This window comes from Bombus pyrosoma, linkage group LG15 (assembly GCF_014825855.1).
Source record: "Bombus pyrosoma isolate SC7728 linkage group LG15, ASM1482585v1, whole genome shotgun sequence".
In the NCBI taxonomy this organism is placed as follows: Eukaryota; Metazoa; Arthropoda; class Insecta; order Hymenoptera; family Apidae; genus Bombus; species Bombus pyrosoma.
The window spans coordinates 7703315-7730711 of NC_057784.1; the positions used below are offsets into that span (position 1 = coordinate 7703315).

General features: G+C 41.9%; 1 protein-coding gene across 6 annotated transcripts in view; it reads right to left on the reverse strand.

The window, feature by feature from the left end:
- Positions 1 to 37: 37 nt before the first annotated feature.
- LOC122575554 (serine proteinase stubble-like) overlaps positions 38 to 27397 on the reverse strand; it is a 56434-nt gene continuing 29074 nt past the window's right edge. For 3 of the 6 annotated variants that reach the window (XM_043744627.1, XM_043744628.1, XM_043744626.1), the window contains 8 exons: positions 8433 to 8522; positions 4420 to 5621; positions 3934 to 4202; positions 3232 to 3505; positions 1839 to 2305; positions 1120 to 1417; positions 708 to 833; positions 38 to 448 (listed from right to left, as the gene is read on the reverse strand). In XM_043744627.1, coding sequence (XP_043600562.1) covers positions 290 to 448; positions 708 to 833; positions 1120 to 1417; positions 1839 to 2305; positions 3232 to 3505; positions 3934 to 4202; positions 4420 to 5621; positions 8433 to 8514 — 2877 coding nt within the window. In that variant the 5' untranslated portion in view covers positions 8515 to 8522 and the 3' untranslated portion in view covers positions 38 to 289. Of the gene's footprint in view, positions 449 to 707; positions 834 to 1119; positions 1418 to 1838; positions 2306 to 3231; positions 3506 to 3933; positions 4203 to 4419; positions 5622 to 7039; positions 7987 to 8432; positions 8523 to 26268; positions 27172 to 27397 lie in introns of those variants that run through there. The other 3 variants (XM_043744629.1, XM_043744630.1, XM_043744631.1) reach the window with 3 other exon arrangements.

The following is a 27397-nucleotide window of genomic DNA, read 5'->3' on the forward strand; positions in this document are numbered from 1 at the left end:
CAATGTATAGATACATATATATCTTATATCTCTCGTTTCTTTTCTACCATTCCTTTTTTCTCTCCTGCTTTTTTCGTCTTCGAAGAAGAACGAGAACCATTCCTGCTCGAGTCCCGTTTTCTTCGACAAGTCTTACGTATTTGGCAGTGATTCGTGCGATCTCCTGGTTACCCCTCGGTTAAGAAATCGAAGAAACGTGCAGAGTTACGCTTGGAACTCCTATTCGGACAGTCGGTTCGTCGCAAGCTGTCGACAAGGTCCTGTGGCAAATGGTTATTTGGAAACCGGGTCAAGTGACGTTCTTCAGGATCCATGGTACGAACTTGGAGATCCTGGTACACACGCCTGGCAGATTGGCCTCTGCGCAACCAATTCCCCAGGATATGATGCCAGCGAGGAAGTATCGACCGTCTTTCCCTCTTACTTGGAGAGGACCACCCGAATCACCCTGAAAATTACACGTAAGAAGTCTTTCTGAGTCTTGGAAACACGACAAAAATTTGTTTGGTTTCACAACAATATCAATTTTAATACGAATCTAATATTTGAAAGAATATTCATACAGTCCCGTCCTGGTGGGACAACTGGAACCTTGGATATTATTTCTGGATAATAAAATATATATATAGAGAAAAATAGTAAACTAAATGGTAGAATATATATATAAAGTGTAAAATATAAAATGAATAGTGAATTTAAAAGGGTACCTGACAAGAATCTTGGCCTCCACTCTCGTATCCGGCGCACAGGAAAATATCTGGTATGAACTCGTGTCTCCCAGCCCTCAGGAACATTGACTTACACCTATCGTTACTCACTATGGGCACGGAAACCTGCAATAGATACGCAACCCTCTTTTAAATTAACAATTTCGTATCTATCTTAATGTACCTAATATACGAACTATTGAAGATAAGTACTAGAAAATAAAAATAAGATAAATATTCGAAAACTACAGCGGGATTAAGTTTCGTATCATTAATTGTGTTAATAAAAAGGTATAAATTTATCTACAAATCCGCAAACTCGTTACAAATCTTCTGTTAAAACGTGGTATACAGTGAATAGAACCTCTAAAATTGTTGTAGCTTACACTTGACAATCTTCACACAATTTTACCTCTTGCAACACAGAAGGCAGTGTACCACCTTCGCTCAGTCTTCCCCAGCCGGTGACAGTCGCATTTTCGCCGATCAGAAGATCGTCAGTGGCTGGCAGGCAAATCGGCGAAATATGCGGCGCGAACGTCAATGAGCTTTCCAATCTAACCAACGCCAGATCGTATTCGTAAGTGAAGAAGTTGTACTTCGGGTGCACCACCTTCTTCGCAACTCCACGCTCAACGTAAGGCAATCGTTCTTGGACAGACGAAAAATCGTATTCGCCCACTCTAATCCGGATCTGCGAGGTCAGCAAGCTATAACAGAATCGATAACAAATATTTGTTTCGTTTTGCATTTTAGTGGCTATTGGAAGAAACAGATAAGCTGTTCGACTCGGGTTAATCGAGGTTCATTTTCTATACGAGAAGTAGCAACATTTGCATTCACTAACGTACGAGCAGTGTAATCGTTCCTCACGACCGACGATCTTAGATTTTCTTTTTCGTTATTTTCGTTCTATCATTTTTTGACAAATTTTGAAATTAGTGTTCTGAATCATTCTTATGTGGCTTGCTTCTGAGAAATCTTATCGCGTTATTAAAATGGTGAATATTCAATTATTGGCACAAAAGTGTAACGCTCTTCACACGATTGCTTTCCGGAAAACCAAAAACGTCGTGAAAAGTTCCATGAAGCTCGTAATTCTCTAATAATAGAACGAGGAATATTACTCACTCGTCTACACAGTGTCCCGCAGTCGCGATCCAGTTCTCGTTCAGCACCGCTCCTCCGCATCGATGAGTACTGGAGAAGCCAAAGAACGAAGTACGCCTAACAGATACTTGCCAAGGCCATCGACCGAACGGTGCGTCCTTGCCTCCAACGATCCTGGTCTCCGGTCTTGGAAACAGGGGCGGTACTCCGCACTGCATACCCTTGCTTTCAGTCGCGGCAGACACGGTTAACACCGATCCAGTTTTCGCGACTGCCTCGGTCGTAGACACTGTCGTGTCAGGTTTTGGAGTGGTCGTGGTAGTCGTGGTGGTCGTAGTCGTGGTTGTACTGGTAGTGGTTGTAGTGGTACTAGTGGTAGTTGTCGTAGAAGTGGTGGTCTTCTTTGTGGGTCTAGGCCTAGCAGAAGTCTCAAAGTGAGACGTGGTGATGTAGTGTGCTGCGCCAAGCGGTTTATGAAACTCCGTGTTCTATAAAAAAAAGAAATATACAATATTAGTAGAATTTCTTAATTTTCTATATGTGAGAGAGGATCAATGATTATAAAGAAACAGTATACATATTGTTTAGCGATATACGAATTCTATAAAGACATAATATCTTTCGATTTTGTCAATAAATTTTTCGCACAAGCCAATACAAGTTTTCTGAGATGGTAGATGGAGTTCTTCGTTCATTTTGTATCATGTTGTTCGATGGACTGTGTAATCGAGCAGAAGGCCGATCCGCCGTTTCTTCGTTGCGATTAACAGTAATCTTTGACAAAAAGTCGCGCTATGTTTTCTTTCGTTTAGCGAAACGGTGTTTTTCCTATGACGAATACCGATAGAATCTAATTGTACCGCGGGGTACAGAGAGTATATTCTTGATCGAAGATACAACACGATGAAGCTATTGCTTAGAGGGGAACCAATCTCTAGATAAGACACGGAAGCATTACATCTTTCGTATGGGGAAGAAGTGTTCGTGATTATGAGCAGCGTGGCAGCCGCGAGGAACCGAGGATCCTCGAGTTATTTAAGAATTCCATGATCTTATGAACACATCAAATTATGAATACGTTATGAATTATGAATATTATGAATTGTAAATTAATTATGAATTACACTGATACGATCTAGCATGTGTATACGATAGCGCCTTGTTAATTGGCCATGAATCGATTCCTTATTCGAATAGTTGCCAACACTAGACAACATTATTAAAGGATCTCTACTGTGAATGATTCTATTGCAGCAATTAAGTGAAAACAGGTGAAAAAGTAATTATAGGATCGATAGGATGACGTGTTATTTCTGAGATATTGTGATAAAGATTATCCGTGACTGCAACTTGCAAATATTTTTAAATTAAACAGATTAGTGGTTCGACATGATGAACAAGTGACTGAACGTACTTCATGCGGTTCGGTCGGTTTGAAACTCGGCCGCGGTGGAAATGCTTCGGGCCCGTTCTGAAGAAGGCTAGGATTGTCAGTCCAGTGTGGTTTCAAGGACGGTCTCGGCGGCGTCCAACTGTTTTCCGACCAGAAATGCGAACTGCTGGTCAAAGGTTTAGTAGTCTCGGGTGAACCCATCGGCTTTGTGGACGACAACGGTCTTTGCTTCGTGACGAACACGGGCTCTGTGGTCACATGCCAGTGAGAGGTCTGTGGCAAGGATCCGGCTGCGCTAGAATGAAAGAAAAGCTTGAAGCTGGCGCTCGAACACCGTCGTTTCGCTCGATTGTTCTAATTACTTATGGAGTAAGTTGATAAATTTGAAATTGGACTTTAATCGAGGGGCTCAAAGGGAGAAGATTGGCACACAGGACATTTTTCATTTGAGGAAGCTGTGGATAAGATCATACTTCTAATAGGAAAATCTATGCTTCCGGACAGGGCATCTGATAATAAAATTCTGTAGGTGAATTTATGGCTTGTGCATTTACAAACATTGAAACGTATTGTTGTACGTATTAACAATACATTATAACTTCATAATGAAAGTCTTCGGGTGAATTTTGTATACTTTTAGAACGTTTAGAAATGATACAAAAAGAATTTTCGATTAAAATTTCAAGCTAAGACTTTAAGTTACGTAAAGACATAGTCGAATACCTGGTAGTGGACTGTTGACTGAAATATGTCGGTCTGACAGTGGTGGAGGTTTTCGTAACCGTGCTCGGACTATTGGGTTTTGAGATGAAATTCGGCCTGGTATCTGGCTGATCGTTCATCAAAATCGGTCGAGAGGTGGTGGTCGTTTTTATCGAAAAATATGGTTTCGAGAAGTCTGTTGTAGGTTTCGGGGATACTGGTTTGGTCGCCCATTGTGGACGTTCCGTATGAATGAAGTTTAAGCTTGGATGAGGGTCCTTGACAGATTCCTGCATGGAAGATAAAACATTTCTGAATTTTATTTTTAATTCGAGTCCCTCGAAATTTACATATTTCGAATTTGTCAGATAATATTGGCAACTTGTAATACTACTAACTCGTAATTTGTAATTTGCAAAGTTTCATTAATCGTATACGTTCTATTGTATTATATAAAGAGCCGGAAATAAGAACAGTTATTTTTTAACGTTATTACCAAATACTCACATTTGCATCGACTGAATTAACACTGGGTCTATGTATCGACTCTTGCACGCTCAAATCAGCATCCCCGGTCTTACTATCATCCGGTCTCGACTCGGACGGTCTTTGGTTATTAGGCCTATTATGCCTTATACCTTCACCTTCGTTGGAAGCATGTTCCTTCGCCGGTAATCTAATCACCAATGTATTGTGTCCAGTGTCCACCTTATCCTTGAATCCCTGAAGATGACTCTGAAAACTTCCATGCGTCGTATCTTTCTCTTTGATATTTGTATGCTGACCACTTTCCGGTTTTGTCTTCTGAATATTCAAGGAGTCATGATGACCAGGTTTCTTCGTATTCTGACTACTATCTTCCCAAACACCTCCAGGTCTTTTCGAATTCTGTGATCCTTTCTCCCAAAGCTCGGAAGATCCTGGTCTCCTAGTATTCTGAGATCCCTTCTCCGATAGCTCGGAAGATCCAGGTCTTCTAGTACTTTGAGATCCTTTCTCGCACAGATCAGAGGATCCAGGTCTTCTAGTACTTTGAGATCCTTTCTCGCACAGATCCGAAGATACAGGTTTCCTAGTACTTTGAGATCCCTTCTCCCAATGAACCGAGGATCCAGAACCAGGTCTCTTGGTGCTTTGAGACCCTTTGTCCCAAGATTCTGACGAACCTGGTCTCTTCGTGCTCTGAGAGCCCTTCTCCCAGAAATTCGACGAGGCAGGCACCGCCGAAGTTTGAATCCTGTCCTTGTGATCGGACGTGGGTTTCGCGTGCGGTCTTTTTTGCAGCGGCCTAGCGGAACCGGCCGAGAGCGGTTTGTGCGGTCTGCTGGACCCTCCGGAAGACACCGGCGTCTCGGATGGATGGTGACTCGGTCTAGCGGTGCTCGAGTCCGTGACGAGGAAGCTGGAGAGGGAGGTCAACGTCGGCCTGGTCGATTCGTTGCCCAGTGCCTCCGCTAGGGTTGGTCTCAATGGATCAGATGAAGAGGATGAAGCGTGTTGATGGTACTGATGTTGGTGGTGTTGAAGATTGGACGCGGTGATCGCGTTCGTTGTCGTATTGTGCACACAACAGCTGCCGAACATGAACGTGTCCACGCACACGCCCACGTGCGTGCCCTCTGATTTAATGCACTCCCACACGAACATGCACGTGCCTTCTTTGGACTCTGGCCCGGGGACTCGACAGGGTTTCGGGGTGATTTTGTAACCTACGCATAGATGATGGCATCTTTGGTACCATATTTTAATTTTTCCGAAGTTTCTTTACGGTTAACACATTGTAAGAAGTTAAGAAACGGTCGAAGATCTAGACTTTGAGATGTTCTGGGAGCTTCTATCATCCTGTCATCCAGCGTCATCCAATCGATTATTCTACGTTGGCGAATTGTATTCTTGGTGAACATGGAAGGATATGAAACAGCGGAGATAGACAATGTTATTTCACACGTTTCATGACATTTATCGACTGCTCTGTCAAGCCCCTACGATGAATTTGTGTCAAATATCAACTAGAAGGAGAAGGAACGTGATTTCTGTTATAGATTAGTAACGTTAAGTCGGTAACTTTCATGATAAATTTTGATCCTATGCATTTTTCTTTATTTTAACACGTGTATCGCGCGTCTACACGAAGATTAGAAGTAGGCCAATAAACGGACAATTAAATCCTCCTAATAGCAATGTTTACATCGAAACTAGAATCGATTTTAATGACCCGTAACGATCTATTATACTAATGCCTGGCTAACGAGAATACCTCACGAACTCAATCGACGCTTATTTCCTTATCTCGAACACGTTAAACTAAACTTTTAACGATGCGCCTGTTGACCTATATCTCGTAACCGCGTGGTGCGTGATGAGTAACTGTTTAACTCGTTCGATATCGTACCAAGGAAGCTTTATAATTAACGGAGGCATCCTGGGACCTGCGAGGTCGCGCTGTTCGAGGAATAATCGTTTCTCTCGTTCAAGGACTAACTGCTGGATCGATAGTTCTTCGACACCGTGCGATTCTTCTTTGGATTTCGGGCGAATCGCTAATTAAAAGGACCTGGTACCATTTGAGACAGAATCGAGTTCGGTAATTGGAGCGTCGTTAACGTGCCCAACCTTCGATAGAATCTTTCGTTGGTTGGTGAAAGTGCGCCGTGATCCTCTTGGAGTGGTCGTAGTCACGTGAAGTCGGGGACGTACGCGAAAAAAGAAAAACAAAAAGGAAAAGGATGGAAAGAAGCAAGGAAAAAGCGTGTGGTCGATCGTCGAAGTGTACGGGAGTACGTAGACCTGGGCCAGGTCGTTAACCGAGACAGTAAGAGCGCGTAAACCGACGTAAATTGTCGCGGTCTCTACCTTCACGGTCTCGCTTTCTCTTATACCACGTTACCGCGTTAATTAAAGAAAAACTTTATCGGTGGTCGACGTTCGTTCGTCTTCGTGGGGAGAAACAATGGCCGATAGCGAAGACATACAGTCCCATGGATCAGAGGACATTGTCTATGATAGTTGCAGGGGCTTGAATCGTAAGAAATAGATGACTTGGTTTCAACTATCTTGTTACGGCGAAACGATAGAATGCTTGATTGTATTTCTATCAAAAGTATACGCGAGTAGAAAGCGAATATACCTCTGCTCAGAAGTCTTCAGACAAACATTTTTCAGCTAGGCCGTACGTATATATTTTTCGTTCCACGTTCTTCGTTACGTGAAATTTATATCCATCGCGAAAGCAACGACAAATCACGTCAATATTAATAACTAAACACTCTCTCCTACAAGTTACAACTCTATAATATCATACTATGACAGACAACACTCTCTAAAGCTTCACCACCTCATCACCAAAACTACTTTACGCGACGTCATTTGGACCCTGGATTATTCCATGAAGCTTCAAACCTTCATGGACCATCCGTGACACCTTTGTGGAGGTACAAAAGAGGCGAGAATGCTTGACTGAATTGTCTGTTGGAAATATGAAATGGAACATCGGTTTCTGTGCCACGAGTGGTTGATAGAGGATCAGTCTCTTTTGCTGGCGCACGATTTTCCGCAATGTCCCGGGTAGTAATTAAAGACGGATATTAAAGCTCGTTGTTTAGCAACGTAGAGGCGGGTAGCATGGTACTGGTACGGTAATTACGTTCACGTTCGTTATGACTGTGTACATAATGCAGCTGGTAAACGGGGATAGGAATATTATGTTACCATCGCTAAGGTAGCAGAAGATATTAATTTGCTATTAATATCGCGAGCGGATAAGGAAAGTCGTCGAGATGAATACTTTGAATTTATCATACTTCTGTAGACAGTTTAAATGGTACGGCATACGGTACATTAATTTTCCAGCGCAATTATCGTTAGTACCAGTGTAGAAATGAGACGTGCAGATTTTCTGGCGCACAGTGCAGGGTTAATGAGAAGTGGAAGACTTTTCCAGTCTTATTTCGTATCTCTGGTGGTTGTTCAGGACACAGGGAAGATGAAAGTCGCCCCCTTTGTTCGCTTTCCTTTTCCCACGGCCGCGAAGCAGACGACCGACTGCACCTTGACCGAGTTCCTTGTCCAATTAGCTGTTACACATTTTAGAGGAGTCTGAAGAAAGAGAAACAGGTCTCGAACAGATGAAGGAAAGGAAGATGGAGAGTGGAGAACGTTTAACGACGAAGGGTTACAGCCAAAACTAGCCATTTTTGCCTAAATAAAAAAGGTAAGTATCCGTCTGAAGTCACAGTGTGTATTTTCACGATCGGAAACTGTTACTGCTTGGAAATCGGGAGAGTCAGAGGGAGAGGTAGAGAGAGAGAGAGAGAGAATGATCTAAATGCGCAGGACGTCAGGCATAGCATTAAAACGAAGGGAATCCGATTAATGGCCAGTTCTGGTTCGAAAGCATGCGAGAGAGTCTCGAGCGAGGAAGTGGTCCAGCCAAGAAAGTCAGCTCGGGGAGACACGAGGAAAGGAACGCGCCGGCTACTGAAATACTCGCGTTTAAAACCACCAAAAGGAGTATTACTGACTGTGACCTCGATTCAGCGTACTGAGGGACCTGGCGATGCCCGACCACCAGAGAATTGTGGCCACGTAACCGATCCACCGCATCCTGATCCCTGAAATCAGAAATCAGAATCATTAGAAATATATTACGTTACTTATCTCTGCCTCTCAGAAGCTGAACGATCAACTCTACCTTTTACAAGTTACAGAATCTCGTTGCCCAGGTACATGATTCACGTTCAATTCTCAATGAACGAAGGAATAACGTTCCATCGCAAAACGCGTATTTCATCGACAGAACCGAAGGAGGACAAATCAACGCTACAAAAAGGAATGACCTTTCTTTCTTGCCGTATAAAATCCGCAAGATTGGAGAAGCTGAACCTTACGCGAATCAAGCAACTATTCATCGATGCCGTTGGTTCAACAGCTATAGAATATCAATCCTCCGCGTGTTTCCAATTTCCTGTTCGACTCATCTATTTCTTCGTTGTGGAAATACGCGACAGCCGTGTATCGACGTTTCTCGTCGCGGCTATAAAACGATATAATCCTTCCATGAAGAAAACGTGCAGCTCTAGCTCGAGGGCATTGTTACGCGCGCTACAAGGTTAATCTTCGGAAATCATGCAAATTGCGACCGGCTACCGGTGGCACAGTTGCAAAACTCTTCGTCTAATCCCATCGGGACGCGGCTACGTGTGCGTCCAGTTATCCACGGGCCGAGTTACACCTGTATGGCTCGCGTTATTGCCTATGCCACAGCTCCGGCGATTTCCGATGCACCGCTGCATACAGGTGCGCGCGTGTAGATACGTGTACGAGGCTCCTTCTGTCGCTTCTCTTCAGTTTCTGTTACTAATAAGCATGCCTAATGCCTCACGTTCCTCGCGTGCCTTGGAACCGTGCCAAAGTACGATCCCTAGGTCACATTTTCGCTCTCGATGCGAGAAATCGAGCGAAGGCGAATTTTATGGACTTTTGTAGGCTACGTTTATGCGAAGCGATAGGAGAAAAATATGTTACATAATAATTCACACTCTTCATCTTACATAAAACAATTTTAAAATTCAATATGTTAATTTCACACTATTTTATGCAATTTTATATTATCAAGTCTCCTATTTCTACGTAATTTAAAGTTAATTTAAATTTAATGTTCGAGAAACAAAATAATTAACAAATTCCTTCTTAATTTTGCGTCCACGTGGCTTATATATCGTAGGAATTAATCGTAGAATTTAGAGGAATTTTAATTTCGTTCCTAAGTAATTTCTTAATTTCCCAACTAATAGTTTCAACTGCTTCGTAAGTTGATTTTAATGCTTCGGCCTGGATTTTCACGAACTCGTCGTTTGTCCGTATCGAAGAATAGCCTTCGTAGTATAAGATAGAATGCTTAACGATCGTGTTTATCAAGAGGCATTTGCGTATTCGGTTTAACTCGTTTCGGTTGCCTAACACTATCGCAGGGTACGTGAATATTTTCTCCTTCTTTCGTTATCATTTACGTTAAAGATTAATTGCTCTCATAACATACAAAACGTTTGATTATTCCGCCTAAAAGACCAAGACTGAATTTTAAGACGTTGAAACACAGGTGACTCGAACAATCCCACCTTACTACATTTTACAACCGAAGACAAGAGAAAAATGGAGTTTCAACGATTTAATTTTAAAGTCTGGACGTCTGGTTTTTCATAATGTTATATCACTGGAACGAAATGGAATGGCGGAACAATCGTTGTTCGCGCGCCTTTCTACAGTCCTGGGCGAAAGAACTCGTCACACTGTAACGGTTTAATGAAATGTGCGATTGCACTGGACCGTTCAGCCGTGCCTTTGTACTAGAAACCTTTCACGGGATTCATAATTTTTGCGTCCGCGTCTTATGAGTCCCCCAGCGCGCTAACCTGAATTTAATGCGGCGTAATATCGCGACGAAGAGGTCAGTATGTAGTCGCGAGGGAAATCGATATATCTCCCCAAGCTCTCTTACCTCGCGATGGGTGGGGTCTCCAGAGATTCAATTAAATCGACTCTCGATAAATAAGTATTGATCGTGATAAATGCGACGCACCAGGTGCGTACGACGTACGCCAAAAGTCGATCGACTTTCTGTCTTCGAACTGTGATATAGAGTGGCTCTTAGAGAAAACTCGCTGGAGTGTAGCTACTCAAGTAGTAAGTTCATTTTATTCGTCTGAAACTTTATATTTATATTCTAAAGTGGTATCGAGTGTACGTAAGAGTCAGTGACTGTTTTGTCTTCCAAGTTCGATCCTATTGCCATTCTGAACGAGAATCGTGATTAAAAAAAAAAAAATATTAAAACTTGTCGATGTAAAAGGTAAATGCAATATGAAGAGAATCGAAATACTCCGTTGGAGGCGAAGCTTGACTATGAAAAAAGGATGAATATGAATGGAAATGAAAGATACAAGAGGGAACGAAAGAGGGCGAGGTCTGTGCGTTTGCAGCGCGTCTTTACGACGAGTCATCAGCGGCTATTATGCAAATAAATGAAACAGCATGGTAGTAAAACCGTGAGATATGGTGTAACGCACGATCGCGACCAGCTGGCCATGTTTCCACGCAGTGAAGATCCTTGCTTGAATATTACGCGAAACGGCGCTGCGTGCGTACGCGTTCACGCGCGTTTACACACGAGTCGCTTCGGTCAATTAGGGTATTGATTTAACAGGATTTCCAGCCCGACGCGAATCGCAGCGGAACGCTGTTATACAAGTGAGGTAAACCGCTTCGTACTGAAATTCTGACTATTCCTTTGTGAATGCCCATTTCGAGCAGTTCCTAGTTGCAAGTGTATGCAAATTAGCAAGAAGGAATTATATAATAAAGGACGAGAAACTTAAGTAAGATAACAAGGATTATGTAATAAAGAAAAATGTAAATAAAGAGGAATATAAATAAAGAAATCGAAAATGTTTAATCACTAGTTGTCTCTTACGATATTGATCTTATGGTTTTGTCGTTTTGTATATCCGAACAATTGTTCAATTTATTTGACCAACTGTTTCATTTCTTCACTGTTACATAATTGCGTACGTATAACATCAAACGTGAAAAGGTTAAAAACACTTTCTTCACTGCTCGATTCTTCTTTCCATTCAACAACATTCTTCCTCGAAAGAAGTTCCAAGCAACCATCTGAATCTAAAGAAACGCTCTCTGATACCGCACTCTTCTTCCTTATATCCACTCTACTTCCTTTCTTCACGTTTCGCTAACAATCCGATTTCGGAACAAAGTTATAGCTCCTTGTTGTTGGATCGCAAAACCTGCGAACGCGCCGGGTACATCGTGTGAACGTAATTGAATCAGTAGCAGGTGCAGCCTGACCGATAGGAGAAAAACTCGATGATTACAGTCGGAGAGAAAGAGAGGACGAGGGCTGAAGGCGGCTTGTTACCGAATTCTGGTTTCGCATACCGGGTCATCCGGCTGACTTTCGGGGCTTTCTCGGTCGTTTTTTCAGGCAATTTGTCTCGTTGACACCGATTCCCCGGCGAAGGGAGTCCGACCATGATCTCCGCTGTTTTTTGTTCCAGCGGACGGATGCGGTTTTATCGTGTCTCGTATTTCAACGGCGACACACGCCAGACCGAGCGGACGATCCGCCGAACCGAGCAAAATCGATATTCGATAAAAATTCCCGTCGCGCCGATGCGAAAGCTTTTGTATCCCTTAGCGAGAAATCGATTTTTCTCTTCCTCTGGAAAGATTGAATGGGAAGGGCGAATGGAGCATCAGCGAAGAATGTGCCGCGAATGTTATCGAGGATCTCGAGCAACCGTACCTACGAGCCTAAAGCCATGTCCACGCTGAAGTAAATAGGAGCAACGTTCTTTTTTGTTGCTGCATACTCCGAACGGTGTTCGACAAATATCAAATCGCAGAAATATTTTGTTTATACCGTAGACCATGACGATGCAGATTACAACAACGTGGTCGGAAAAACGTAACACGTGACGAACAAAAATATTTCCTTTTTCTCCGCCTGTCGTTTTCGTTGTATGGCAATAAAGGTGTCTTAATGACAATACGACCTGTAAAGTCGTATATAGAGTTGTATATAAAGTTCTAATACAGTAGACTATGAAAATGATTCGCGGCTAGAAGGTTAAAGCTGGATCGTTTTTCCGAGATGTGCTTTGAAATTCGATCGATCCTTCCAAAGGTGAATACGTACTCGAAAGCAAAGTGGTCTCGGTCTAACGGCCACGAGCGTCCATCCAGAGTGATATTTCTCGGCGTGGCCGTAGCTCATTATCATTTTAAGCGAATCACGCTTGCGATCGCGGTGCAGAAAACGGTGGTATGCTCGCGGCGAATCGTTTAGTCTCAAAACATTGATTCGCGTTCAACGGCCGTGCGTCGGCTTGAACGCACGTCAACACGTTTCACGGCACATAAATCAACCGGCGCTGTTCGATTGTTGGCCACGCTTTCGAAGAAAGCTTGCCCATCTGGGTCGATTCCTCTTGATTTATGCCGTCGTTTTACGCGATCATCGCGCGTCGCGAAAGCTTCCAACGGTGATCGCGTGCCGACCATTCAACGACACGTTCCACGGAAAACATCTTTTCACGCGTCAAGGTTTATGAGCGTTATATCTCAAACGGCATCTCTCATTTTATACACTCCATTTACTGGCTAATGGAATCTTCGAATGAACTTCTGTTCGTTTCGAGATCTCCAGATATAGAATTTTCTGGGAAAATAGTGACCACGCCAATATACATGTACGTACAGCAAGTTTGATTATATATTCCATGCAAAGTCGAATATTCAATTTTAAGATGTTGAAGATTATGCGATAAAATAACGCTATCTTGCTATGTATGTAATAGTTTGTCTAATTATTATCTGCAACCGGAATACTTGTCACTTTATTTCGATTGAAGAATAGAGTTACGAGACAATGCACAGTACGGCACTTGAACGAGAATTCGGGACAGGAACTTGATATCAAGTGACTCACTCGACGCGAGTAAGAGTCTGTTTATCAAATCTTTGCTACTATTTTCCCTATTTCCTGACTCGGTTGAAATGTCTTGAATATTTATTTCTTTGTCTAAGTACATATGATGACGTTTAAATAAATAGTGCCGACGCTTGGAACAGTCTCTCCGTTTCTTTGCAGTTGTCACGTAGAAATCATTTACCCTATCCTCCGTTTTGTCGATATAGCCTGACATTTAGTATATTTAGCATAAAATTAGACGTATCTCTGTTCAAATTCTCGAGTGAGCAAATTTTCAAGTGATTGGACTTTGATATACAAACGATCTTTACTGGTCCCTTATTGATCTTTGAAAGAATTACCGTTTACGTTTCTATTACCTGTACTTACGGATTGACGATATCATCGTATAATAAGATTAAAATCGAGCAGTGATTATATCGATTTTTGTCCATTGTATGCCATACTGTGCGATGTTACGATGTAGAATAATTTATCGGTGCTAATGGTCAGGTTGGTGCGTGGGTGACCGATCGATAGGCAGTTCGAAAGCTCGTAATCTCGCAGTTTGATCCATGGTAACGCCTGGAAATACGAGAGGTCACGCGAGCCCTGTCTGAGGATGTTCCTGTTTGCAGGAGAAAATGCGGTGTGCCGTACGCATGATGGCTGATTCTACTTGCCAGCCAGGTTGTGCCACTGGAAACCACTACCGAGGGACACGCGACGACGATCGAACCCCGAAGTGGTATGCAAACATCAATTTCGTATCCGGAAGCGGCGACTACCTTGCTTGAACTTGCCAGACTAAGAATTATTTCTTTGAGACTGCACGATGGTTGCTGTTTTCTCTTCTTCGTGACTTTTATTGCTCCTTTGTTCTAAGATGTTTTAATATATTCTCGATTTTATGTGGAACGCATGAGTATCCGTAATTAGTAGATTCTGGATGTTCTTGCTGTTTCTATATTTTTATGAATACTAGCTTTTTCTTATTTCATAACTACGACACGAATAACTTGCATATTTTGTATACTTCCGCATGTTACGTGTATTTTCTTCGTTATTGCACATTTAATTATACGATCATATTACATATTATAATATATATATATATATATACTATATTACATATAATTAATTATATTTACATATTTAGATACATAAATAAATGCCGTAATTGCATGAAAATCCACAATTTAGTAATTAATATCTTTCCTGACAATTTTCACGTAAAATTTCCAAGTTTCTGAAGTCGTAGTCAAATGGGAAGACTGTTGAGAATAGACGAAGATTGATCAAAAGAAAATAAGCTGAAAGATATCGAGAAAAGAGAGCCGTGAAATATTTTCCAATTCCATCCTACGAGATAAGAAAACTTTGCCAAGTATCGACACCCACCAGGTCGATAGTACATCCTCGAATAGAAAGTTTCGATGGAAAACGAACGATTCGTAGGTATGTGAGAAAAAGAAACGGGTAATATGAAACAATACCGGATCGTGGAATACTGTTCTTGTTTCCCAAACGTACCGATCATTCCATTTTGCTTCGTAGAAAATCATCTTCTCCTCTCCAGCATTCGTAATTTCGATTTCTATCTTTCCTCGCGTCCTCTATCAAACGAAAACGAAAGTTCTGTGCCACGAAACTGACTCAGGACGAGCTCCTTACGCAACCCGTCACCGATATTGGACGAAATTTGAATTTTTATAGGAACGACTAGCGAAACTGAGCTCGCACATGGAGACGGGACTTGTTTCTGCCGTGTACGGAAATAGACGGAAATATGAACAAACGATATTACTGGTAAAACAAAATTTGGAACTATTTGTATTTATGTTGAACCATTTTACCATTTTTCTCGATTAATATTAAAACAAAATCACTTAGCATCGTTAATCGTCTCAACGTATCTTATTTGTTTTTCTTACAGATTATAAGCGGTTCCGCTTCTTTGCTTGTTTTATTCACACTATTCCTATCTTATACCATTAATTACTATATTACTTATGCCTCTGTTATCTACTACTATATTCTTCCGCTTCGTATTTAGTGATTTGTACGAAACAGTCATCTTCTATCAGCTACAACGATGTCTCGATATATACATATATGATCGATATAAGAATGGAAATACGAAAAGAAAGACCAAGACAATAGAACGAGTAATAAGGAGAAGAGAAAAAGAAAAGTCAAGGAAGAGGAACGCTCGAGGAACAGAATGCGTGTGTCCCTGGCGGTTGCAGAGGAACTGGGCCGTGGTCTCGTGTTACTCGTCTCCCGCATGGCGCACGAGCGTCCGCAAAAAGTGACACATATTTCAGGGCAACGAGAACTCGACTGACCGCGAGCACGCGGAACATATCCGGCAGACAATTTTCACGGTCGATTCCATTGATCTTCGCATCTTCCTCGCCATAATCTACCTTTTGCCTCCGAGACAAATTTTGCTTTTACAAAAATTATCTTCTCCGTACCTTCACTTTTTAAGGTGTGTTCGTTATTCGCTCTTAATCTTGCAATACTATCGCAACGTACAATACTTATTACCCATTTTTGTTCTTCTATTCAACATCTATCTCTAAGAAACAACAGTCTTATTTATATTCTTTGGTAATTTTTTGAGATGGGAAGATTGGAGTTACTCGATGCTAGGATTCTTCCAATTAAATTCTAATCATAGAAGATTAAGATACCTAAGTTTAATGTATAAAAGAATCATGTACAGGTACATACAGGGTTAAATCAGGGCTGTTGATGCTAGTGGAGATTGCAAGAATATTTGAAGACTAAGAGGGACGAATTTTATAATCGATGGACTTAATGGTTAAAGATCGATCGGACAGGTTGATCGTTTCGAGGTTGGTTACTGGAAGATACTTCAAGGATACACGGCGAGGCGATTCGATCGGACTGGACCGAGACCGTTAAGCGTCCAGTGGTAAGGAAAGAAACTACTGCTCTACCTTACATGCTTCGAATAGTGTTCCGATCGGTGGCCTCTCTGGGGCAAGGTCAAGAAGCAAAGAGTATAAAACTGTCGCTGACTGGTGTTTCCTGGCCGACTAGACATTACGAGAAACCGTGTGCAGCAAAAAGCACACGCACCACATGACCTACTGATCCAACGGATTTATCTGATCGTAAAGTCTAATCTCGTGGAATTTATCTCAATTATTCTTCCATCAATTTCCAAGTCGTTTGGTATAAGGATCAAATTTTTAACGTGGGAAGTCTCGTGCATTCCACGCTAGGATATGTGTGATAGCAACTTTGGAATTCTCGTAAATTATTTGTCTACCGATACTTAAGCCACTTAATACAGAGTATCGGGATTAAGTTCTTATGAGAACGAGCTGGTAAATTATTCTTCCACCTTTTCAGGCTATTCGCTATGCAATTGCTTTAGGATTAAATCTTCAATGTGAAAAATGTCGAGTACTCTATATCAAAGAGAGATAATAGTTTTAGAATTTTTTACGCCGTTTTACAGAGAATTGCGTCAGGAAGAAAGTTTTATAGTTTCATAAATTATTCTTCAATCTCCTTTTCAGGCTACGTAGCATTGTATCGGAATTAAATTTTCAAGATAAAAGGTACGAAGCGTTTTATACCAAAGGACAGTATTTCTAAAATTTCTACAAATATTATCCTCATCCTTTTGATCCATTTGCTACAAAATTGCATCCGCTTCGAATTCTTACGATGTTATAAATTATTCTTCGACCTTCCTTGCAGACCACTCAGCGCGCAATTGCATCAGGATTAAATTTCCAAGATGAGAATCGTCGAGCGTTCCATGCTACAGAATACAACGGCAATTTAAAAATTTCTGTAGGCTATTTTTCACCCAGTTTGTAAATTACTTGCTACGAAATTATGTTACGATCGAATTTTCTAACCGAAGACTACATTCAATTCCTTTAAATTATATTTCAACCTTCTTTTCAACGCCGAGTATTAAATACTCTCTGTGAGAAAGCGACATTGTCCTTAGAACTTCCGAAAATTATTACGTACCAAGTTTTTGGACCGCTTAATATAAAATTGCACGAACCACGAAGATTGTTATAATAAAAATCTTCTAAATTATCTTTCTAAAGCATCTTTCCGGGGGATTCGATGTGCAATTTCATCAGGATCGGATTGTTCAAGATGTAAATCGTGGTCGCGTGCAGTATGAAACCACGGCGGGCAATTTTAAGGATGCTTCGTAGAAGTTCTCGTGGTGCAATGTGAATTCTTGAAACGCTCGAAACCATTGGGACACGCCATGCCAGTCGTGAAATCGAGGCGCGGATGCACTCGGCGCAGCAGTTGTGTTTATACATACTTTCTGCAACGGCGATAGTAAACGTCGGCGCGGCCAAGCTTCCATTAACATTCATAGTCGCGACGAGGTTTCATAATGCTCGTGGCTCTCTAGCGACTTCCTAAACACGTGCCGGGATCTCTACGTGACGAGTTTTCGTGAACGAGCTCCGGGGAAGGCCCGATGTGCCCATTAAAATTTATACTCAAACGTTTTCGGCCTGTCTGCCAGGCGTAAATAAACGCAAATAGAGTACAATCGTCCTATTCCCGATCGCGAGCTCGCCATTGAATACTAAAAAGTAATTACGAAATGAAAACCTTGACCACTCCAGAAATCTTCTTCGAAATTTTTAAATCTATATGAAAATACCCGTACAATGTTTAAAATCGAATATCAAATATGATTACTCTCAATCGTTTAATACTAGAAGTAACACACAGTCAAAGTAATTCTATGCAAGTAATTCTATGAACTGATGTTTCTCTGAATTATTGTATTTGTGCAGTTATATTATTGGTTAAATTGCTACAATTTTTCTATGTTCCCTAGACTCTGTTTTCAAGCATGATCATTTTTCTTGCCACTCTATTCCGACACAAACGTCACAGGGCCATTCCATGGCCGCTGCTCGGCAATGTTACTATACGAACTCAGCCAGCTATGAATTTTCTCGTATGCTACAAAACTTGTATTACAGTCCACACTCCATTGTATTGTACTGTCTCATAGGACAAGTCGTTCATATAGCAGAAAACGGTCCTCAAACTCGAGCCCTCAATCTAGAACAGGGGTCGGAGCAACCTTATCTTCCACAGTCTGCGATAACAATTTTCTTTTGTTATTCTCAGGAGTAGTCATACTCTGGAACTCGTACTTTTACGTGTGCTTCTCTACCATCTCTACCAATGATAATATTTCCTTCAATAAATGTTTTTATTATATACTTAAATATGTTATATTGTACATAGTTAATTAAAACTAAAATAGTATGACAAGAAATAGATAAATATATGTAACCATGCTTCTATTTGAATAAACGTAAACGCGAATAGTGCCAAAAGACTTGGATATTTTTAATAATTGCCGGGACAATGAGTTCGTTTCTGATCAATTTGATTGGTTTGGTGTTGTGATCAACGATCAATTTGATTCTAGTGCTGATGTACTGTGTATAAATGAATTTATATATTTATACATCAGTTGGAAGCAAATAAATCCATTTTATTGCAGGCTATATTAATTAAAGTCTATCTCGATATAAATTATAGTATCGAATTTCAAATTTAATGTTAAATTAATAAGGTATAATAAATCCATAAAATGCGTGCATATACTTTTGTAAATACTTATCTTTCGATTCATTCTTACTATAAGAATGTTCTATCACTTTTTAAGGCACCTCACGTGCATCCTGATAATTCATTACTGAGGCATTAATCCTAATTTCCGCGAGTTCCTGCACGATAACCGTGTTCCCGCGGAGGCGCGTCATTCCTCAAAGAAATGTTCCGTAACGAGTAGCGGTTATCACAGCGACTCGTTCCCATTTCAGCGTTAATCGTCCCGACCGTGAAATATTTCTACGCGAATCGCAGAAACGCGCATGAAGACCCGGTGTCGTCCGCAAAGGTTAAACGCGCCTTTCTATTGTGCCGGCATAGTGCGAGGTCAGATTTGAAGAAGGAGCCAACCACAATTTAACCTCGTTATCCACACATGCTGATACACTGCTGATTAAGAGAAAAGAACGCGTCAATTAACCTACTAACCGACCAATTAAACGGCTCCCGAACCTAACGGGGACAATGTCGATGTGCAAGGACCCGCGACGAACTTAATCAACATTTTTCGATGGCGCATCGTTGAGGAGATGAAACGAGAAAATAAAAAAGAAGACATATTTGATGCGAGTTTCTAAGGGGATTGAAAACGCGTTTGAGAAGCAGCCATTGGTTCTAAAATGTCAGCTGTTGAAATTACGATCAGATTACGGCCACTTGCTACTATTTAGTTTAAGACATTCGAGCCTGCTGTATGCAGGATAAAAGCTAAAACTCGACAAGATTGAAACTCGACACTGACCGAATAGCGTGAACAATCGGCGAGTAAAGTAATTTAAGAAGTCGGTATTGCTTTTATGAAAAATTAACGCGTACGTATGTTCGAGAAATGGACGATTTAATCTTATATTTCTTCAGAAATAATAGCGGGCATTTTTTTATGTAGAGGCGTTTTGTCACATTTTACTCGATTACCGTGTTACAGAACACCCAAGATTAAAATAACCATTATTTTCTGTCATGTTTTATTCATAATAGTGATTATAAATAGCAGTTACGAAGTGGCTAGTATGTAATAACAATTTAGTATGTTTTAAGAAAACAAATAAAGAATTACCACAACATACTTTTTTCACTGATGCCTCTTCAAAAATGAAGCATATTGTGTAATTTTATAGAACGATGTATGTACGAGCGATCTAACATAAAATTTAAAACGCTGCTAAGAATTTTCTTCTCGTTAACCGCGGTACTCGATAGTTTTTCTTAAAGTTACTTTTATACCACGGTGTATAGCCTGATTATAAGAGACCGTAAAACGAAGAAGAACGATCGTCGATAATTGGTACGTAAATCGCAATACGAAGATGGAGAATCAAATTGCCGTTTGAGAAGCTGTCGTTGCGCCCCTATACATCGTCATTATGCGTTGGCTAATAATCCGTGATGGACTGCAATTAGCGATCTGATACCGTACGTGGCTCGTACGCGTCTCGTGACACGGTCGTCAAATTAATTAGCCCCTGATTAAGCAACCGATTTTACAACAATCCTTTTGCAGACAACGAATCGAGATAGAATGGTGGTTTTTAGTGTCTCGACGTTACAAATCGAAAACATTACGAAATATCTTAATTTCTTCCAGAAGCGAACAAGATATCTTCATCCTCTTGATCCATCTGTGTTATTCGTCAGTTTGTTGAATCTCGATAGAAATCGCGAGCAACAAACCGTGATGAAACGATTTAGGATGTTGAGTCTACGAACCGAAACCATTACGAGACGTTTTAATATGTTCTCATTTCACTGGGACACCCAGTCCTTATGCACGTTCCTTATTTTTATTTCATCGAGTGACATTATTTCGCACTTATGATTTATGTCGTGTACTTGAAGATTTAATGCGCGGTTATCTAACATTAAACGATACTGAAATATTTCATTGTACTTGTTTGACTTTTTTGATTTGTTTGATGATAGAGTTCAAACGTTAATTCGCGATTAACGTCACTCAAGGATTAAGACGACCATAAGATGCCTTTATGCTGTCTGCATGCTTTATGCTATCATGTATCCCTTTTCTTTGTCCTTTATTCTTAAGTTCGTTCTTCCGTAATGCTTTGCGAAAATCATCGGTTTCCGAGTTCGCGAATGATTCCACCTATAGACTCGCTGCTTGATTCCGCGGTAATTTAATTTATGTCTTTCCTGGCTTGTTCAGTTGCAGGCGTTCGCGCAGTTTTAACAAGCGGGCGTAGCAGAGCTTTGCAGGAAATGGAGGATGATTAAGGGGAGCAGAAGAAGAAGCGAGTTCGTCAGCCTGGAATTTGGTTGTTACCGCTGCCATGGGAAAGGCCGTTCGCTTTCGAGTGTGCCACGACTAACGATTTCTCGTTATTATCCCGCGTATCGTCCATTCTCACGCTGATCCGAATAAATCCTTCCTCCCCATTTCGCTATAACTATTCTATCTCTTCGTACTTTATTTCTGAATCGAGAACGAAATTAAAGTACAGTAGTCCTTTCGACGAAAGAGGAACTGGTAAGGAAGAAGGTACCTGACCAATGGCAAGGGTCGAACACTTGGATATTCAATTATTTATCGAGGATATTTGAAGACGCGTTGATCTAACAGGTAGACTGGTTGACCAAACAAAGTTTTTGTCTAGGGCTGAACGCGTAGAAATCGTACAAACTGCTGTTAATCGACTCGTAGGGTGCGAATGCCGAGCGAATTGGAGCGAATCGTAATTGGTCGGCGGTTTTTGCGCGATTTATGTCTCTTAATAAACTGCCCCGCGTATTCATAATCCACCGTGTTATTTGCGAGGCGCGCGAGACCGCTTTTTGCCCCGGTTCGTTTCGGGACGCGAGCACGGCGTAGACGTTGTCGATGATGTACAGTTACTCAATCGCGGAAAGAGAGAAGAAGCCAGCGGCCTTCGAGGCACGTACAGGAGGCATCGATGCGTGTTTTGCTTGCCACTGTTCGCCAAACGACGACGGCGGCGGTGGCGGCGGCGGCGGCGACGACGTCGACACTCGGGAACGCGTTATCTCAGATACAAAGACAGCGACGACGACACCGACGATCGACGGCGAATCGAACGATAAATCGTCGATTATCGGCGAACCACGTAGGCCGCCGCTGCTAATTCGAGTCGCGTTGGACGACGGTTTGCTGACAATAATTAAAATTCTTGCGAAGCCAACGATATCGAACATCTCGGCTCGTCATTCACGATCCATGCAGTCCTCTCTTTCGCATCGATTAAGCGCGGAATCACCGTCCATTAATTCTATTCATAGAGAGCCGCGGAGACCAGTTTCCCGTACACCGAACGCGACCTGAACGCGTACGAATCTGCCACGCGGGCACTAAGCTCGCTACGATCAGGTATCGGAGCTCGCCTGCCTGATACCAGATAGCACGCCCGGCTAATAAACTGTTTCGCGATCTCTGGCTACCGAGGCCATTTGCCCGTTAAACGACCTGTTCCAACTACGACGATTTTTGGAGATTCTGTTAGAGAAATCGTAGTTGCATTATTTTTGTTACATTGCTGTAGTTTTACGGTAGCTATTGAGATGTTTTACATTTTTTCCAGTAGAGTAATTGCGTTATGAATTGACCGTGACCAATGCAAGTTTAAGTTTTAGATTACAGACTTTAGATTATAAAAGAGAAAATTAGGAAAGCAAACGATTGAAAATGAAAAAAATTCTAAAGAGGAATCCTTGCAATCTTTTCAACTGAGGATCTCTAATTGCCATGAAACTTTGCTCGCTCGTACATTTTGTGATTCTATTTACAAAAATAACCAGCTATCGGATATTGCAGTATCGGATATTCAAATATCTGCATTCCTTTTTTATCAATGAATCATTCTCCACATTCCCTAAAACGCGTCTCTATTACTCTAGCCTTGCAAAACGAAAATAAAGGTACTCGCAACGATCTTTAATTCCCGTTACGCGTACACTAATATAATTACCTCAAGACAGAACCAGTTATTGAACGCGAACGGAAAAAGAGAAAAATAATCGGGCACGCGTGTTCCCTCGTGTTCACAATAAGCTCGCGAAGGATCTTACGTATGTCGAACCTGTGAAATTTCAAGATTGACCAGGATGTCGTTCATTAACGGGGGCTCCCATTAAATGGAGACGTTTTATTGATCAATAAATTCTTCTAGATGATAGAAGACGAAGCCAACAAGTCGGCTACGTAACGATCTTCGTGAAACGGTGGCCCCTCTGCGGGTGGAACGCACGATAACTCGGCGTTTTTGCCGCGATAGGCGCGAAATCAAGCCATCGGGATCCCGTTGCACCGCGACGGAAAAAGGAAGAATGCGCCGCAGAGTTCGCCGTGAGATAACGCCCTGGTAACTTCCTATAAAACGGTGGCGATCGATGGCGCGCGCCCCGACGACGTCATTCGATCGATCAGGAATGATCGAGCACGACGATCGGTGAATACGAGGATCAACCTGTCCATAGAAATGTCCGCGCTTGATTTGCTAGCTTTCGCTTCGTTGGACCGACAGAATTCCCTGTTTTTGTGCATCTTTTATCGCATAGGCCGAGTTTCTGGAATTTCAGAGTTCGTCTAATTTAGATGGATAGATGTATTTTATAGGCTGAGTCTTTGGGGGTTCAGAATTTATCTAGTTTAGTTGTGTAAATATCTACGCTCATGTTTAAAAGTTTTTATGTGCTTTATCGCTAGACGAAACAAAAAAATTGGGGAAAATAAATTCTTTCACGTTTGATACTGGTGGATGTGGAAATAACGAAACAAATCTTATCGAAGGAATTACATAATAATTATGGTCGGCAGCGTATAAAGTATAAATTTAGAATATCTTTCCATATAAATAGAACTCGACGCAGGCTTTGAATGCGAAATGTAGAGTGTCACGCTACTGGACGTCCAAACGCATAGATCAGCGACGAATCAGCAATTTATTATACACAATTAAACTAATAGCATTTATTTTATTCGTAGTAACAACGCTACGGTACATCGAACGGGTCGATAATGACAATACTCGGCTACTGGAACGAGCAAGGAGAAACGCCGGGTCACGATACGACACGCCAATTGAAACTGATAGCTCGCTTCAAGACAGAGGCAAATTTACTGTGCATCCAGTATTATCTATAAACGTGCATGTCTACCACTTTTCTTTCGACTCCCCCGAGCTAGACTTTCGTATCTAATGCCGGTTTCACACCGATGGGAACATAAATTTACTCTCGTCCCTGTGTAATTAGTTCGAAAGTCGATGAACAATTTACCAAACGACAACGAGCGCGTTTAACTTTCCTCTTTTGCTTGCCAGCCACTGCCAATCATCTTCCGAGTTCACCCGAGGCGTTACTTTTCTACGCTTTCTGCTTTCTTCGACATCGAAATCGAGGTTTAATACAATTTCCACGTTTTATCGATCGAGATAATCTTCGACGTTAATCTTCGATTTCAATCTAGTCTTTCAAAAGTTGGACGTTATCGCAGGATGTTATCTTTAGTTTTGATATATCTATATAAGATGCTACATGGAGCCACGAGTGTTTCCGAGCAGCATGTAAAATAAATGTATGATCGGAACACGGAAGATGAAAGTGGAGTTCTATGAGGACAGAGAAGATTGCAGCTCGTAGCAACATGTTGCTGCCTTTGATCTCTGCCGCTCTTCTAGTCCAAGCTTTTCGATTTATCACGTGCTACATACATATCTATACTGTACCTGTATTCGTACACGAATTTAAAAAACCTGGCCATTGTACTCTTACTGGTACAATTCCTTTAAACGTAACTGCGAACCTAGCACAAAACTCGGAAGACCGATCTTCAAAATATTTTGTATATCGGATACGATATGGTAAATGCATAAATATCAGTGTACCTACGCTCGCTCCCTGTTTGTAAAAAATTAACGAATCTCAGAAGCACGAGGATATAAGAACGTCAGTATGGACCAGGCCTAAGGGCAGGACGCTCGATTAACGGCCAATGAAGAAGTATTACGGAAGTATGACAACGGTAATAGATAACTGGAAACGAGCAGCCTGACGATACAGGACGTATCACGACGACTTTTCGATCGAAGTCACGTTCGGCGTCGTTACGGTATTCGAGTGGCCACGGGTAACGTGGAAATCGTAGTAGCATCGGCCATCAAGGACTCGTAACTGGTAGCAGAATTGCCCGAGCTTTATCGCGTCCGTATGCCGCGTGCAATTGCTTTCACGGATAAAATCAGTCCTCTCTTTCGCTTTCTCTCTTTTTTCCTTGATAATCTTCCACGTTTTTCCCTCCTGTCTGCTACAAGATAAGCGAACGAGAAGATTGCGTCGTAAAGGACGAAACGTCTAGCCGATACCTCCGGTATCCCATTCTATTCTGCTTTTACTTTTACGAGACAGATCGTAGCTCTTTCGTCTTATTAACCTGACCAATAGTTTACTATTTATATAGCTACTTTTCCATTGTGATTCTCTTCGCGCGTCGTATTTTTAACAGAAGCTAAGCGACAAGTGAAAAGAGAAGAAAGGCAGAGGATATAGGAAACATATAAAGAAATTAGCGAAAGAAATTACTATGTTGAAGAGATCGATAGCTCGAGTTAACCAGTCTTCTTCGGTTAACGAGTTAAAGAGAGAGAAAAAAGGTAGGCTGTTAAGACTATAGCCAGAGATCCTCATCTCACCGAAAATGTCTCGTCGTTCGAACCACATAAACTCTATCTTTCCGTTGATTTTACAGTTAAATATATCATACATTTTCTAGCCATGCTTCGATCGAAAACAAGAATCACTATACCACCAACGAGCAATCAAACATTGTACCTAAAGTTGTACGCAAAACTGTGAAACTCCAACTAAAACCTATCTATATCTTCGCTAGTAGATATATCAACGGCAAATTAGCCCTGTTGAAAATAGAATGGTATATCGATCACATTCGACTATTATAGCACCAGAAGAAGGGAAGGTTAACGACACCTAAAAAGGAGAGAACAGTGGCGACGGCGAGGGTAATCGCGGCCGATTCATCGAATTCCGTCCGGTTCGCAGCTTGTGTTCCGTCTTTGCTGCGGATGAAGTTGTACCAAGGCGAGAAACGATGGATCGGCACGTTGGCGCGCGCGCGCGCGAGAAAGAGAGAAAGAGAGAGAGAGAGTATTGAGCTTCGATCAGCAGCGCAAGGAACGAACACGATTTTCTGAAGGAAGCACGGAAGAATGAGAGACACGCGGAAGAAGTACCTGGATCTCCCGTGGGATCAGACTGGTCCGTGACTGGTCAGTCCTCGTAATTACTTCATCCGCGCTCGCTCCGAATCCTGGTATCCCGATGGCTGGTTGCTTCGATTCCCGCTGCCCGATGACCCGCGGATCGCCATGTCACTCGCCATTCTGAAACACCTCTACCGCCCCGAATTTTTCACCAATTCCTTCCTTCGTTTCTAGATGAGTCTCTCTTTAGTCCTTTCACACATTCACATGTCCTAATCACATGTCCATTTTGAAGGATCGTTGAAATTGCCTGATCAATGTCGGACCTAGAAGGTCGAACATTTGGTACACATTCGGATCTGCTTTCTGGTGAATCACTGGTGACGTAGAAAGGTTTGGTCCAGGTGTATCGGATCAGAGGAACCGCTGATTGATGCGAGAATCGCTTCCTCTCTAAGGAGAGGCCTATGACTCAGGCGGATAGAATTCGAGATCCACGCCGATGAACCGTTGTATTTAATTTCCGGGGGGTCGAGAACGGTTTCTGTCTTCGTTAGATCGCAGTAGATCGAGTTCCGACGGCTGCCTCGAGGAATCCTTCGCGAAAACGGTCGTTCGATATCATCACAAATATTGTATAACTCCGGGTCAAGAATCTTCCATATAAAATTCCAACGATTATTATTGTTCTCTCTCTTTTTTACCAATTAAACTGATCCAGTTACGGGTCACGAATCGAATTCTCTAAGTATCACTATATAATTCGATAGGAAACTAAATAGGTTCTCGAAAGAAATTGAAATTGGCCAAGTTGGTGCACCAGTTTAAAGGACGACTGGATGACCTGGTGCATCGATTTGGTCCAGGCGACGATCCCCAGATGGAAGGAAGGAATCCCGGAGGATTCGATTGGTCTACGAGAGATCGAACGACCGAGTAGTCGAGGTTTAACCGTGACGGACGCCGGCCTGGCACTGAACGGCTTAACCGGTATACAACCACTGACCATCACCATCGTAGCCATCATCGGCCTTCCTCGTCTCGTTCCTCCTGGCTGCTTCGTTCCTCTCTCTCGTTCCACCGGCCCTCTTTTCTCCTTCTCCTTCTTCCTTCTTCGTTCACCCTCTTCTTTTCTACCGCTAACTACTATCGCCACCGT